Below are 14092 nucleotides of genomic sequence, written 5' to 3' on the forward strand. Positions count from 1 at the left end.
CATACTCCGGATCAGAACAGTTATCATTTTATTGGGTTTTACGTCAATGAAGTCAATTGTCTAAAGCGATATTTGTATTGAATTTAGAAGTATCATTCCTGTTACTAAGATTTGTTCAATTAATATTAATAATATATAGTATTATTCAGGTGTTTACAATGCTCCTTTAAATGCAGTTTGGTAAAATATTTTTTTAAGTGCGACTGTACATTATAAATCTATTAATACGTGCGGTCTGTATTAACAAATATAATATATTTCGTATTTTTTTTACTGTCTCTATTTGTACATTTGTCATTTTACGTACACCGAGACATTTTATTGCATACACGTACGCACTCATACTAATGCACGCTGATAGTTAAGCGGGGAATAAGGAGCGATGAGCCCTCCAAATATGAAGTATTAAGAGGTGTTTGGTTAAACTCTGTCTAATCTGTCTTTTTCGATCGAATGTCAATGCAATATCGAAAACGATGAATGAGTTACATCGCCGTTTCTGCATTACTACTTGTAATTTATTGATTTGAAATTTGACCACCTCTTCACCCGGGTGTCATTGGAACGTGGTGTCTGGGTTAAAACTTGGTAACCTATGCCCTAATTTGGACTTGGAAGATTATAGAATATATCTCACAGCCAAATTTCTGCTTAGCCGTTCTGGTGGGATTCAAAGATCCATCCAAATTTATTATTAATATAGCTTAGTCAGGCGTTGATACTCGATCAGTAATGCCATTAATTAGTATATATGTATGTATATAAATACTCTGATCAAACGTATGACCTATACGTTGGATCCAAATATAATATTCAACCACTTTTTGGTAGTTTGTTTGTACATAATACGATGAGTGACGGGCAGTTAAAGTGAAATCTTCCAAACGGTATTGCTTTGACATGTTTTTAATCAGTGACACAAACGACGGGCCGTATTAATCACCGGTGTTACGGATATTTTAATTAAGGCCATATTATTAAAAATTCGGCATCGAATTAACTGCAATTTTCCAACGAAAGCTTATACGAGTTTGTTTATACGATACGATTTTTTTATCGTATAACGCTTAGGGTTCGATTTGAATGATCTTTAAAAGATTTACTGAATTTTTAACATTATTTGAAAATCCAAAAACAGAGGGTAGTTAAATAAGTACATATCATAGAAACGAAGAAACGAAACTTTTTCATACAACACCGGTCGTAGCACGTGTCGCAACGTATTCGTATCGTCGAGCTTAAATGACAAGATATCAATATCCGTCAATATTCAGGTAATGAGGGGTCGGTAATTAAATGTCGTCTGTCAAAGCAGTCGCTGTCAAAATATGTATATTCAAAATGGCGCCGGTGACGTCACGGAGGCGTTCGCGCGGCAAATGGTGGATTTACTTTTCGACTTTGACGCGATGTTGATTCGTCGGGATTCAATTTAAGTTTGTGATAAAATAAATATAAATAATTAATACGTTTCGATTTCATTTTATTTATTGAAATATTTAATGGAGTTAGTTTAAGCGAACGGATGCGATCGAAGAAACGCTTTCTGTTGCTTGTTACAAAATAAATATCCATTGGCATATTTAGAAATAAAGATATCAAGGTATCTCAGGCTTTAAGCTATGGTTATAAAGGTATATATATCTACCATATGAATAAACTTTATTTGGTACGGAACACTAATTAAACAAGCGAATAATATACTTAGCTCAGTATACCAAGATACCCAATTAATATAAGTAGGAATCAGACAAATTGCCTTCCTCTAATAAATCTTATGGATACAGTAAAACTGGTACGAAATCAGGTCTACTAATAGTTATCATGGTACGTATGTGGTTAGCACTTACATACGCGTTAATAGACATTCATGTATAAAAATAATGGTAATAATTTCAGAAAAAAGAACCCAAATGTTTCACACTAAAATCTATTACTCTAAAAAACAAATGAAATGAACTATTACAAAATGATTTCCGTCTCTGCTGGAAGCGTATTCCGCAAGATATCGCACAAACGACAATAGTTGTGTGGGCACAATAAAAACAATACAAGTCGACCGAATTCCCGAAAATGTGACAAAAGACGACAAAGCGACATTATCAACGGGCCCGGCTTTGGTTGTGCAACGTTCGTATTGTTGCTTATGAAAAATTCTGGCTTGACGCTCTTTTTGGACTTTCTTGTCAGGCCCCCACAAAGCTGTTCGGACATTGTTATTTATGGCGTATTCGAAATTAGAATCGCTTTGATGATATGACTGAACTGTGGGATTATATCGGTGATTTATGGAGGATGTACCTCATCTTGGTCAAACGTAACACGACCCATGTACAAAAACGGCTCGCGACATTCGTTATACTATAATTAATTTAAATATATACATTTAATTAAATACATTCATTTCTTTAACGAGATTCCGCTGATATTTTATAGAAATCATTGACTTACTATTTGGAAATCAAAATAGACAAAACGGTGTGGCGTTAGTAGTCGATTTTTAAGCAGGATAAGTAATAATCATTGTATTTAATTAAGTTTCTTTTCTGTTCTTCACAGTAGTTTATGTATTTCAAGCCAATGCTAATTAATTCGACTAGAATGAAAAAAAAAAAAAATTATGTGTCTTGGAACACCCGATTGGTTCAGTTGCTTTTGATGTATGTGAATAAAACAATAACAATATTATAAATATAGTCTTATAAAACCATATAAAAACTACCCAAAGAGACGAGAGAGAAAGACAGAATGGTCGTCTGGAGACAGGGTGACGATTTCTACAAGTTCACTTACTGTAAGCCAAAAGAATTTCGTTCATAAAATGATTATATAATTTTCAAAAATTTATTTCTATACTACACATATAATTTGTGTACTAAATATATTTTCAGTGAAATCTTTTTTACATGAATAATTTCAAATGTTATCAATACAAAGAAAACTCCGACCATTCTCAGCGACATCCATACGAGACAACTTCTATAAACTAGCAAGAACCTACATTTAAATGTACACACAAATCGAAATGTAAGTTAGGAGACACGCCACCAGAATCGACTCGCATTGCAGGGTGTCAAACGCTATCTGCCGGGCCTGCATCTGTCTGTGCATAAATCTGTCGCATATGAAAAGAATTAAAACGTTCGCCATTGTAGACGACCGTATAAATCTTAAAGATATCTTTGTGAGGGACGCGACGCCCGCGGCTCTTAACAACGCCCCACACGGAAACGCAACACCCAATCCGACCTTTATGATCTACGTCACAAGAACTATAAATGGCTGTTCCACGTGGTGCACTGTACTCGGCCAAAGCGATATTTTACAAGTTTTTGACAGTCGATATGGCGCCCCTAAACGGCACCTGCTCTGATGAGCTTCAATCGTGATCGGTAACTTTGTATTAAATATAATCGGTTAAATGTAATATCTGATTAGGAAAATTCTTATCGGATCAGTACCATTGTTAAGTTTATCTAAATAACATTAACCATCAAAAATAACTGAGTCATATTCTTTTAGGGTCGCGATAGTGCGTAGAATATTGAAATACTCGAATACCTCAATTATGTTTAAAATCACGAACTCTACCCGCTACTGCTACTCTTAGGAAGCTCTTGTGACATTCTCGTGAATTGCAAACAGAGAAATAACTATTTTAATCGAAACACACTAATAAGCAGTTAATTATCATAACAGAAATAATTTAAGATTAAATACTCAAAGAAATTACTTCAATTAAGAACGTATCGTATACACTTTATAATTGCATACTGCATTAACCATTGGTTTTATTGCTAAATGTATTAAACGTATAATGTATGTGAACTTTAAAATAATTCTTCAAGATCCCTTTGAAGTTTCATTAACTATATTAATAATTATTAATTAAATTAATAGCGTTGAAAGCAAATTAAATAATTGTTATGACGGTTTGTTCTTTATCGAAAGTCCAGGAATACAAGTTTAATTTAATTGTTATTTGTGAAAACATATGTCGGGTTTCGTTTAAGCGATAAAAGTGTAAAATGCAGCAACATTATGAAAATTAATAATACGTAATAAATAATTGTAACATTGTTATTAATTATGAAATGAAAATATTAATGTAATAAAAATGCGTAATATAAAAAAAAAAAAACGCAGAAGAAAGTGTCGGTATTAATGGCGCAACTCACTCATATGTAATCGTTACTGATAACTAATTACTTGTAAGTAATTTCTTATAAATTTATAAATAATATAATTATTTTATAACATCCAATTTAAATTTATTAACGTTGACATTTATAACAGATATTTTTTTTATTTTTTTTTAAATTAGAAGTAATTCCATTTTTAAATTTACTGGAATAACTAGCGATGATATTATAATTTTACCAAACCGTCTTCAACCGTGGCGGTTGGGGCACATCCCCCCAATTATTTAAGTAACGTAAAATTAGCCGTTTGGTAATCTTCTACTGCTTCAAATGTATATTTGAATATCATTAATGTTATTGGTTTTCCGTTAATTCCTTATGAAATTTCCTTCACGCGTTGTCATGAGAATTAATTTCAATTTGCTGTTTTATCGACTGGCGATGTTGACACGTTTTCGACTTTAAAGTTTATATTAAATGTTTGTTTTACAAGTGTCTCTACATGTTTATAATCGCAATTAAATATGCTAAAAAAGGTCATTTGTCATGCGGATTAAATTATTTGAACTGATATGTGATGTGGACACTTTAAGGACTCGAATATTGTAATTTAATACCGGTCTAATTAAATTATTTTACTTTCGAATTCCGTCGATTGATTTATTAAAAAAAATATACCGCGTTTAAAGTAATAAATATGTTTATTGCGTCTGAATTATTGGGATAATATTTTGTCTTTATTTAGTCGTTAAATGTAAATTTTATTGATAACCAGCTGTGAAATAAATCGTTACATTCCCATCGCTAGGCTCAATATATCGGTCATGGAGTGCTCAGAGCGTTGGTTATCCACAGCAGATCAATTCATGTACTTGTCAAAATATCGTAAATCTGAATTTTTCAAGAGAATGAAAAATTCAGATTTACGATGCTTATATAACCGCGATAGCCCAGTAGACAGTACCCTCTATTTTTTATTTCCTCCACATGAAGTGGGGGTATGTGAGACTCGCCAGTGCCCAGTAGTTCACCGGAATACTTACTAAAAAACCAGCCGTTCAGTGTGTTGATAAACAGTATGTATCTAATTAAGAAAAAAAATGTCTTTCCTATCGACCGACCCACAGTGGAGTTTCCTGCTGAAATACTCAAAACTCTAATTAAAAAAAGTTTACTTTGATAGCTAATTTTTAAATGAATTTTTAGTTCACTAACTCAAAAACTTAAGTTCTCGTAGAGGTTCATATCAGTTCATAGTCAAGTAACTGTAAAAGGCAGGCCACCTATTATTCTATATCATTTGATGTAGTATGTAGTTTTGGAGCATTAATCAAATGTTGTAAACAAAAGTTTTTAAGAGCTCGTCATAAATCGGTACGTATCGTTACATCGTCAACGTCTCGTATTACGACATTGTGCGTTTGATATCGAATATGCTTAGTATACAAATCACCAGGATTAGGGGTTCCATGCGACAGAAGTAATAATCCGTACCGTCCTGAATTTTTTTTCATCACAATGTTTTCCTTATAAAATAATAACATAAAAATCATGACACGCAAAAAAATAAATAAATGAAGTAATAAAATGTACCCGGGTATTCGTCCTGTTATACTGGTCACCCTATAAAGGACACGTCACATGTCGCTCGCCGCTCATAAATTGAGTGACATATCGCTCGAGTTCCGAGATTTTTACCTATAAATATAAACAATCTTTTCAAACTACGACACCTTTATGTTTAACGCGATAAGGTTCAATTTCCCGTAAATAGATTCAATCTTAAGTTAGTTTTCAATATCTTGCCCTGTCTTGCCTCATATTAATGACGGTTGGTTTTTAATCCGGGGTGATTGTGTTTGGACTTTAGATACTTTAAGTTATATTCACTTGATCCATGTTTAAGTTAAAATTATATTTATCTTGAAAGTTACTTAAGTATGTCTTTGTTTAGAACATACTGTGACAAGGATTTTATGTGATGATCAGACTTGACACTTGCGTTGGCTTTTGTACAAGATTAAAAAAAAACTTTGGTAACGTGACCTACATGGTTGTGCGATCCCGTTTGGGTGGGTAGCATCTTCTCCGTCACACATTCCATCGCCAAGCAGCAATACTTAGTCCTGCTGTGTAACGGTTAGAACGGTCAGCCAGTGTAACTATACGCACATACGATCTTGTTTCCCAAGGTTGGTGGCGCATTGCCGATGTAAGGGCTGGCTAGTATTCCTACACTAACAATACCTATGGGAATCGGTGACCATTCCACGTGACATTTCAATAAAAAAATTGACTATACTTAAATAGATCCTACAAAACACTTTCGTACCTTCATTCTACAATAAATATTAAATTTAAAGTTACTACCGGTTCAAAATGTAGATTCTACCGATAAGAATTGCCAAGAAACTCAGTAGTTACCTGTTTCCATCAATCATACATGTCATAATCATGTATAATTAAATGTAGGTATCCTGTATGAAAATCAACAATCACTAACTCCTGGCTTGTTTATCGTCTATATAATCTTGTGCGAACTTATTTATTAATAAGGTAGAATTATTTTAGGGTTTTTGTTATACCATATCCACTGTTGAAACGAAATAGCCGAGTGGTTAGAACGCATACATTTTAACCAATGACCACGGGTTCAAGCCCAAAAAGCACCACCGAATTTCTATGTGTTTAATTTGTGTTTATAATCCATGCCGTCCTCGACGGTGAAGTAAAACATGCCTATGTTTAATTTCAATGAAGCGTGGCGGAATTAGCTTCAAACCTTCTTCTTAAAGAGCGAGGTACTTTAATCCAGCGGTTTACATTTATCTCTCCGTACATAGTATATAGTATATAAAATAATGTATTGTATAGTAATTGCTATGTGTCCTTACAGATGTGTGCGGGCGAGGCGCGCGGGAAGCGCTAGAGATGCGCTCCAAGCAGCAGCCACGACCATCCTACCGCTGGCTCAGCACTAACGAAAACGGTAAATAACGTACCATCTTATATAAATAATGTAACATGTAACTATTAGTTACGTCGCATGTGTTTTGATAGTAAGTACTTCATAAACTATCGTATCGAATTGTAATGACAGTCTTCGGTTTCAACATTCATATGTTATTATTAAAAAAAATGGATTTAATGTGTAATTTAATATGATTAATAAAAATATACCTACTTGTGTTTTTATTTATAAATAAAAATGTTGAGAAAAAAAGACTAGGTTAATATGGTTATGAAATTAAACAACGCCATTGGTTTGGTTCATAGAGGTCACGATTAGGTGTGGGATTTTTTTCTTAATTTTAAATGAGACCTATTTTGAGATATAAACTATTAAATAAAAAAATATAAATCGTAAAACTCATTTTATAATCAGCGCCTATATCGATTCATATACAAAAAAAAGAAAATAGTAAGCTAACTATATAAAAAAAGTACTACCTTGAACTTTTTTTAAATTTGCTTATATATTTTTAGAATTGAAGAATTGCGTTCGCCTTTTTAGTTTTATTTTTATTTATATTTTCATATTTTGCGGCGTAAAAAATAATTTTATAATTATTTTCGGGTACGTAATTATTACGGTTTGTTTTGATTTGGTTTTATTTTTAAATTAATTTAAAATTATATCGACATAAAAACAGTTTATATACATATTTATTAATTCTATGCAAATTTTAATTACTCATACATTTTTTTCTTGTATAATTGCGAGTACACATTAAGGGCATCCGTTTGAATAAATTAATTAACGATCAAGACTGTTTCTCACGCAATAACATCACTATTAAGAAACTAATCATTCCACGCCTCATTATTCACTTTAAATATATGTTTACGTTTCAACAGCAAACGTAAGTTTTTAATATCAACGCATTTACCGACGGTTTGAGCTTATGTCGTCGCTATAAAGTCGAAAATCGTTTAAAAGGCAATTTAGGGCCCCGAAATGAGCGCATTCAAATCGAATGCGGCACCGTGACGTGACAACTTTGAATATTCAACTAGAACTGGCAATAAATATGAAGTTACGACTATAGAAAAAAAAAATGCGCTGTACAAAACACAAATGTAATACGGTGTAATAACTCATAGGTCGCTTTGTATGGAACTAAGCCACCGTGAAGCGATAAATAATATTTATTTTTGCTATTATACGCGTTTTTGTCAGTTGTAATGGGTGTAAATGCGCAGGGCGGGCGATTTCGGGTGGGGCCACGGGACAAGCGACTGTCTGGCGTTCTTGTGCAACTAGTGATGCAATCCGGTATCAGATAAAGCGGAAGAAACAGCGCCATAAATTAATTTATTAATTACGTCCAGTTAAAGTTTACTTCAATATTTACTTCGTTTATTGTAATAGTTTGTGTGGCAATGTCTATTTTAAATTATCGCTTCTCATTTTACATTTCAACATGTAATATTACATCCATGTCCGTAAAATATTATTAATTTCTTAAAGTATGCGATTCTCGCTTTTTGAATATAGAGATAATTTAAAAAACTATATATATTTAATACTGATCACATCAATCTATAATAACGCAGCAGTTACGCTCTACTTACATTTGATATTGAAGTAAATTGAAACTTGAAGGACATAGTACGTATGACGTCACTGTAGTCGCCAATACAAGTTAGTGTTTAAATATTTTCTATTTATACTCAGTTAGTGTCAGTACATCTCATACTATAACTTTCCATGGACCAGCTGCGTCCTAATCAGCGTAACACAACTACAATGACTCCGGAGCAATAAAAACTGTGCAACGCAAGTTTAGGCAAATTTATGACTCTCTGCGGGTTCGAATTACAGGCCTCCCGCTTTCTCCTTCTTTTGTTCGTCAAAATACTGGGGGCCATGCTTAAAACCTGCTTTAATTTTTATTTGCGTGTACGCTAACTGTTGTTAATTTATGATGTTTGAAATTGAAGTAAATTTTAAATGCGATATATGTTATAGAAAGAATATAGGGTCACCATAAAAAGTTAACCTACCTAATGGTCAGTGGTAACTTTTATCCTAAACTTGGTTATTTTTAGAGCCCTGATAACGGTTTTTACGTTTTATTTCTTTCATTTATTACAACCATATCGCACGCGGCCTTACGAACGACGTAGAATCTTATATTTTATTCTTAATCTCGATTATAAAACGGATCTAACCATATAATATAAAATATGTTGATGATATCTACATACTATTAACCTTCAATCGATTGTCAGTACGCAGAAATGGTTTTAAAGCTTTGAAGAATAAAACATGACATTTACCTTAAGGACATGTCACACGGTCTATTAATAAACAATCGTAGGACAATATCAACATTATTTGTATTTACGGAACGATTATTTCACTGACATCTAGCGTGGATAACAGACAACTGTCAACTGTCGCTAGAACTAATGATAGACAAGTGCTCGGCGGTGATGTGACATGTTTATGTCGAGTACTTGTTAGTGGACTAGTAATAGAACGGTAACTGCGCCGTAAATTAGTCGGTTTATTCGTAATATAGACTGAATATTTGTTGTAATTTCCTATTTGTTACTTTGATTATAGAAACGAAACCGACAACAAATTTAGATTGTGCCTGAACCATAGCGTTGTTATTATACTTATCAATGTTTGGTGATTAGCAAATTGATGTATCTGTGAGCGTTGTTAGCTTTTATCATGTAAGGTCGAAATTCGTTATGTAGTAGCCAGTAAGAGGCGTACAGTACACCATAGCCCAACCATGGGCTAATTTATTGCTCCATCACCACAGGTTTTATCACCTGTTTTTACGCACGTGAGAAAACAATTGTTTGGCCACAAAGTGTCGAGCCACTATAAAGCTAAGGGTTCGCCTTTGTTATTTTACGAGTCCTCGGCTCCCGCCTTTGAGTTTTATTAGTAATCCTTTAAGTTTATTGAGTTGCCAGTCATTATAACGTGATATACGATTTCATTGTACGTAGTGTATGTTTGACGTGGCGATGCGGAAGTTCTGTGGTTTGGTTAAAGTTTTTGTATAGGTAATGACCACTTAGAGGTTTTAATTGCTTAAATGTAGCATGTTTTTCCTAATTGCAGTATATGATTAGTAAATTAGAAATATTTAGTTCCACTTAAAATATTGTTAAAGTATGTTTTACCTTAAGAAAACATTTTGGTGTTTATTGAACTGAATTTGTATTTAAAATTAAGAAAAATATTAAATGATAAATTAAATAGTATTTACAATCTGTTTTCATTGAGTATACAATAATGTTGAAGAAAACAAATACTTTAAGTTGTATTCGTTTTAGAAACGATTCATTAACATTCCATAGTCAATAAAACTGAAACAATTCATATGTATACGTACAAAAAGTGGACCCTGCACCCTGTAAATGAAAACGAATCAATCACCGAGCAATCGCAATAAAAGTCGTACTATATACAATCATAAAGTCCTTCATAAAAGTGGAAACAAAAAATCTGTCGCGTATGCGTAAAACTGTTTACAAACATCGAGCGTTTATCTTTACGATCGAGTCCGAATAGGCCCGAATCAACCCGATGCCTGATTTATAGACTTCGGAATAGCTCCCGTCTTTTAAACGGTCGAACCGATCGCTAAATTTACGGCTTCATAGAGTTTTATAACTGATTTTATCCGTCGTAAACTTTTACAAGGCGATTTGGCCGCCTTTCATTAACGTGCCTTGTACGCTGTCGGCACGCAATAGAGACAACTATAGTTGTTTCGAAAGGTTCTCAAAATATAATTAGAATGCTTTCCGAAATAAAAAAATACCTACTTAATTTAGTAGACTCTTAAAGGCTTTTTTAAACTGTCATTAAAAATATGTTGTGGCTACTAGTATTTTAGCGAGAAGAACCGGCTAAAGTAGTTACTTTTTTTTTTATTACAATACAATTGTAAATAATTAGAGTATGTATGTATTCTGCATGTAAAACAACGAATATATATTATTATATTTATAAACACAGTCTTTAAATTTATTTGTAGTTAATATACAAGTGATTTTTATTTAAAATAAGCTTATATGAGAATCTTTTTCATATGCTTAATGAATTAAATATACAAAAATAATCCTCGTAAAATGGCACCAACATTTAATTACCCTACGAATGTTATAAAAAAAAGGATGTAGAACAGATCAATTTATCGTCCATAAAACTAATCGATCAAACAGAATAAGCATAAAATCATGAATTAAATATATGTAGGACGTGTAAAAGCCGTAAACTTCTTTTAGTTGTCAATAAAAGAACGTAAACAGTTGTCGAGTAATGTCTCGTAAAGGCGGTATCGCTGGTTGTGTGGCCCCACAAGATTGTATCTTTAGTGACATTTTTAATTACAGATTTTAGTTTATGTCTTATATTAAATTATAGGAAACTAAAAACTATTTATATTTATCATTTACGTCTAGAAAATACATTATTTTATTTTTAAAACTGAATCTTAGTAACTTCATCAAAAAAAATTAAATTTAGCATTTTTAAATAAAAGTAGTCTGAATGTCCTATCCTGTTAAGGAGAAGGCTTAGAGCTAAATCCGTGTCGCCGCTTTAATTCGATATTTTTATTGACCGTTGAACACGAGATGACTTATAAAATCAAACTAATTATCTGGAATCGAACCAGCAATCCTTGGTTATGTTTAATATGCCACTGGGCCATCGCGGTCTCTACAACTAATGTCATTCATTAAATTTATTACAGACCTAATTCTTCTCTCAATACCAAAATATCATATATTGACACTTCTACGCCTTCCACCTGGAGCTGTGTAAACACTGGACTTGCGGAAAGTCCGTCTAAATTATACATGTTCAAACAGAATAGCAACAATTCGTAATTTATAGCGTTCTCTTGGCATTCGTATGATTTAAAACATCAATGTTATGACATAAAAAAAAAAAAAAAAAAACTATTTAGGGAATAGAACGGTTTAGTCAGTCATTTAACTTAGGATATTTTTTAATAAGAAGCCATCGACTAGCAGTAAGAGGTCACGTCATTATCCCAAGTGTAATATGTGTTAAATTTCGATATCGTTCTTCCTGATCTTTTGGCGGTAAGAGCAATGATTGACGAATCAATTGTCCAATATATACTTTTGGTGGTAGGGCTCTGTGCAAGCCCGTCTGGGTGGTAGGGACATAACATTCTAGTTAGCAAGTTTGGATGTGTTCTGGCGATGGTTCATTTTTTTATTTGCCTATGTCTATGAGCGGTGTTTACCACTTACCTAATAATAGTCACTCACCATAAGCATTAGGTGGACCATTTGCTATCGTATGGTAAGATGATGATGTCCTTGAACAAGAGTTAATTACTTTTCCTCACACCGTTATACGCAACCAACCGTGGAATTAAATATCTAAAAATGTTTCGTACTTGTAATTACACTGACTCACTCACCATTCACCGATGGTAGAATAGTTGATGATATTCATAAAGCAATCCACGTCTCGTCTACTCGTATTCGAATATTTTATCTGAACTCGATTATTTCGACAATATATACTAAGTCCGCTTAGCCGTTTCTGCATTACCCATAAAATAATTTAAGTTAAGAGAGGTAACGTCCATAAATATAATTTATACTTAGCTACACAGTTGCATGTTAACATTTGTTTTGAATTTTATTGGCTATAAGTTTGTCTCGAAGCCGTTCCTGGCCTAGTATCAATCTGTTGTAATGAGCTCAACCTAGATACGTCGACCTGTCATTATATTATATCGTATTTAATTATATTTAACTTCGTAGCCGTTTATAACACATTTATAGCGTCTTCATAACAGCAAGCTTCATCAAGTACTAGTTTTAAATGTATGTCTATTTGTATTCCGAGGTATCTGAAACTACGGAAACTGTCTTATTTGATAGGTTCGTGTAGATATTACTTCAGGCGGCGAATGCGTTATATCAACACGATCCCGCAGCTTCTATCCGTGAAGAAAGACGGGCATCGCGGTAATTTTTGTGGGTAAGAATTTTACATAACCCGGTTTCTCTCCAGGGGTTTCTGGGTACCTTTTAGAAGGTACAGTACGGAAAAAATAATATTTTTTGAATAATAAAATCGGCAGAGTAGATGATTCTATCGCATCTCAATCTGTGGTCACGTTCTACGACCGTAGATATATATACACTTATGAGAATTTTCGGACGTATTTTTTAAAATTTATACTTAAAATAATTTGTCTGTATAAAAGGGCTGAACATAGTTTTTATTAAACGAAGGGTCTCCATCATTATTACAAGAAACTAACCATGCTCAAACTTGTGAAAGGCATGTCTTATTTAGGCAATCTATTGAATATCCTCATGGTATGGTTGCGATGAATCAACCCGCCACGAAAATATTCGCATACATTAATAAAAAAAGCATATTACTCAATACAAGAGTACCTATATATGATAACAAAAACGTGGAGCTAATACTTGTTGACTTCCAGGCAGGATATATTATATACATAATTGTATTTAAATAACATAACTTTGTATTTGACATGGTGAAAAAAAGTAACTACTGCGTTTCTTGTCAGTTCTTCGCGGTAGAATCTGCATTCCGACCCAGTGGTAGCTTAAAAATATGTTAATTATTGTAACATGAAAATGAAAAAAAATATATATCCCGCTGAGTTTCTTTCGCCGGTTCTTCTCAGATCCGAGGTGTTAATTTCCGAACCGGTGGTAGATTTTTGACTATCAATAAGTAGGTAAGTGTAAACACTTCTACGTTGAATAAAGATTTTGACTTTGACTTCACTTAAGATAGTTTGTAAAATGATGATTCAAAATATTAGTGCTTGTAAAAGTTTTTTCATATATTTTGGATTTTGATTTACTAATAATAATGCTCACGATTTAAATTATAAAAGAAAATTATAATAAGGAATACATAATATAGATAGGTGATGTAACATTTTAGG

At 32.9% G+C, this 14092-nt stretch overlaps 1 protein-coding gene across 1 annotated transcript in view; it reads left to right on the forward strand.

Moving 5' to 3' along the window:
• The window catches only part of LOC125064566 (protein tiptop-like), a 254714-nt gene that overhangs the window by 52592 nt on the left and 188030 nt on the right, over window positions 1–14092 (forward strand). Inside the window, exon 2 of the mRNA XM_047671672.1 lies at window positions 7039–7131. Coding sequence (XP_047527628.1) covers window positions 7074–7131 — 58 coding nt within the window. The 5' untranslated portion in view covers window positions 7039–7073. The remainder of the gene's footprint in view (window positions 1–7038; window positions 7132–14092) is intronic.

The sequence above is a fragment of the Vanessa atalanta genome, chromosome 6 (assembly GCF_905147765.1).
Source record: "Vanessa atalanta chromosome 6, ilVanAtal1.2, whole genome shotgun sequence".
In the NCBI taxonomy this organism is placed as follows: Eukaryota; Metazoa; Arthropoda; class Insecta; order Lepidoptera; family Nymphalidae; genus Vanessa; species Vanessa atalanta.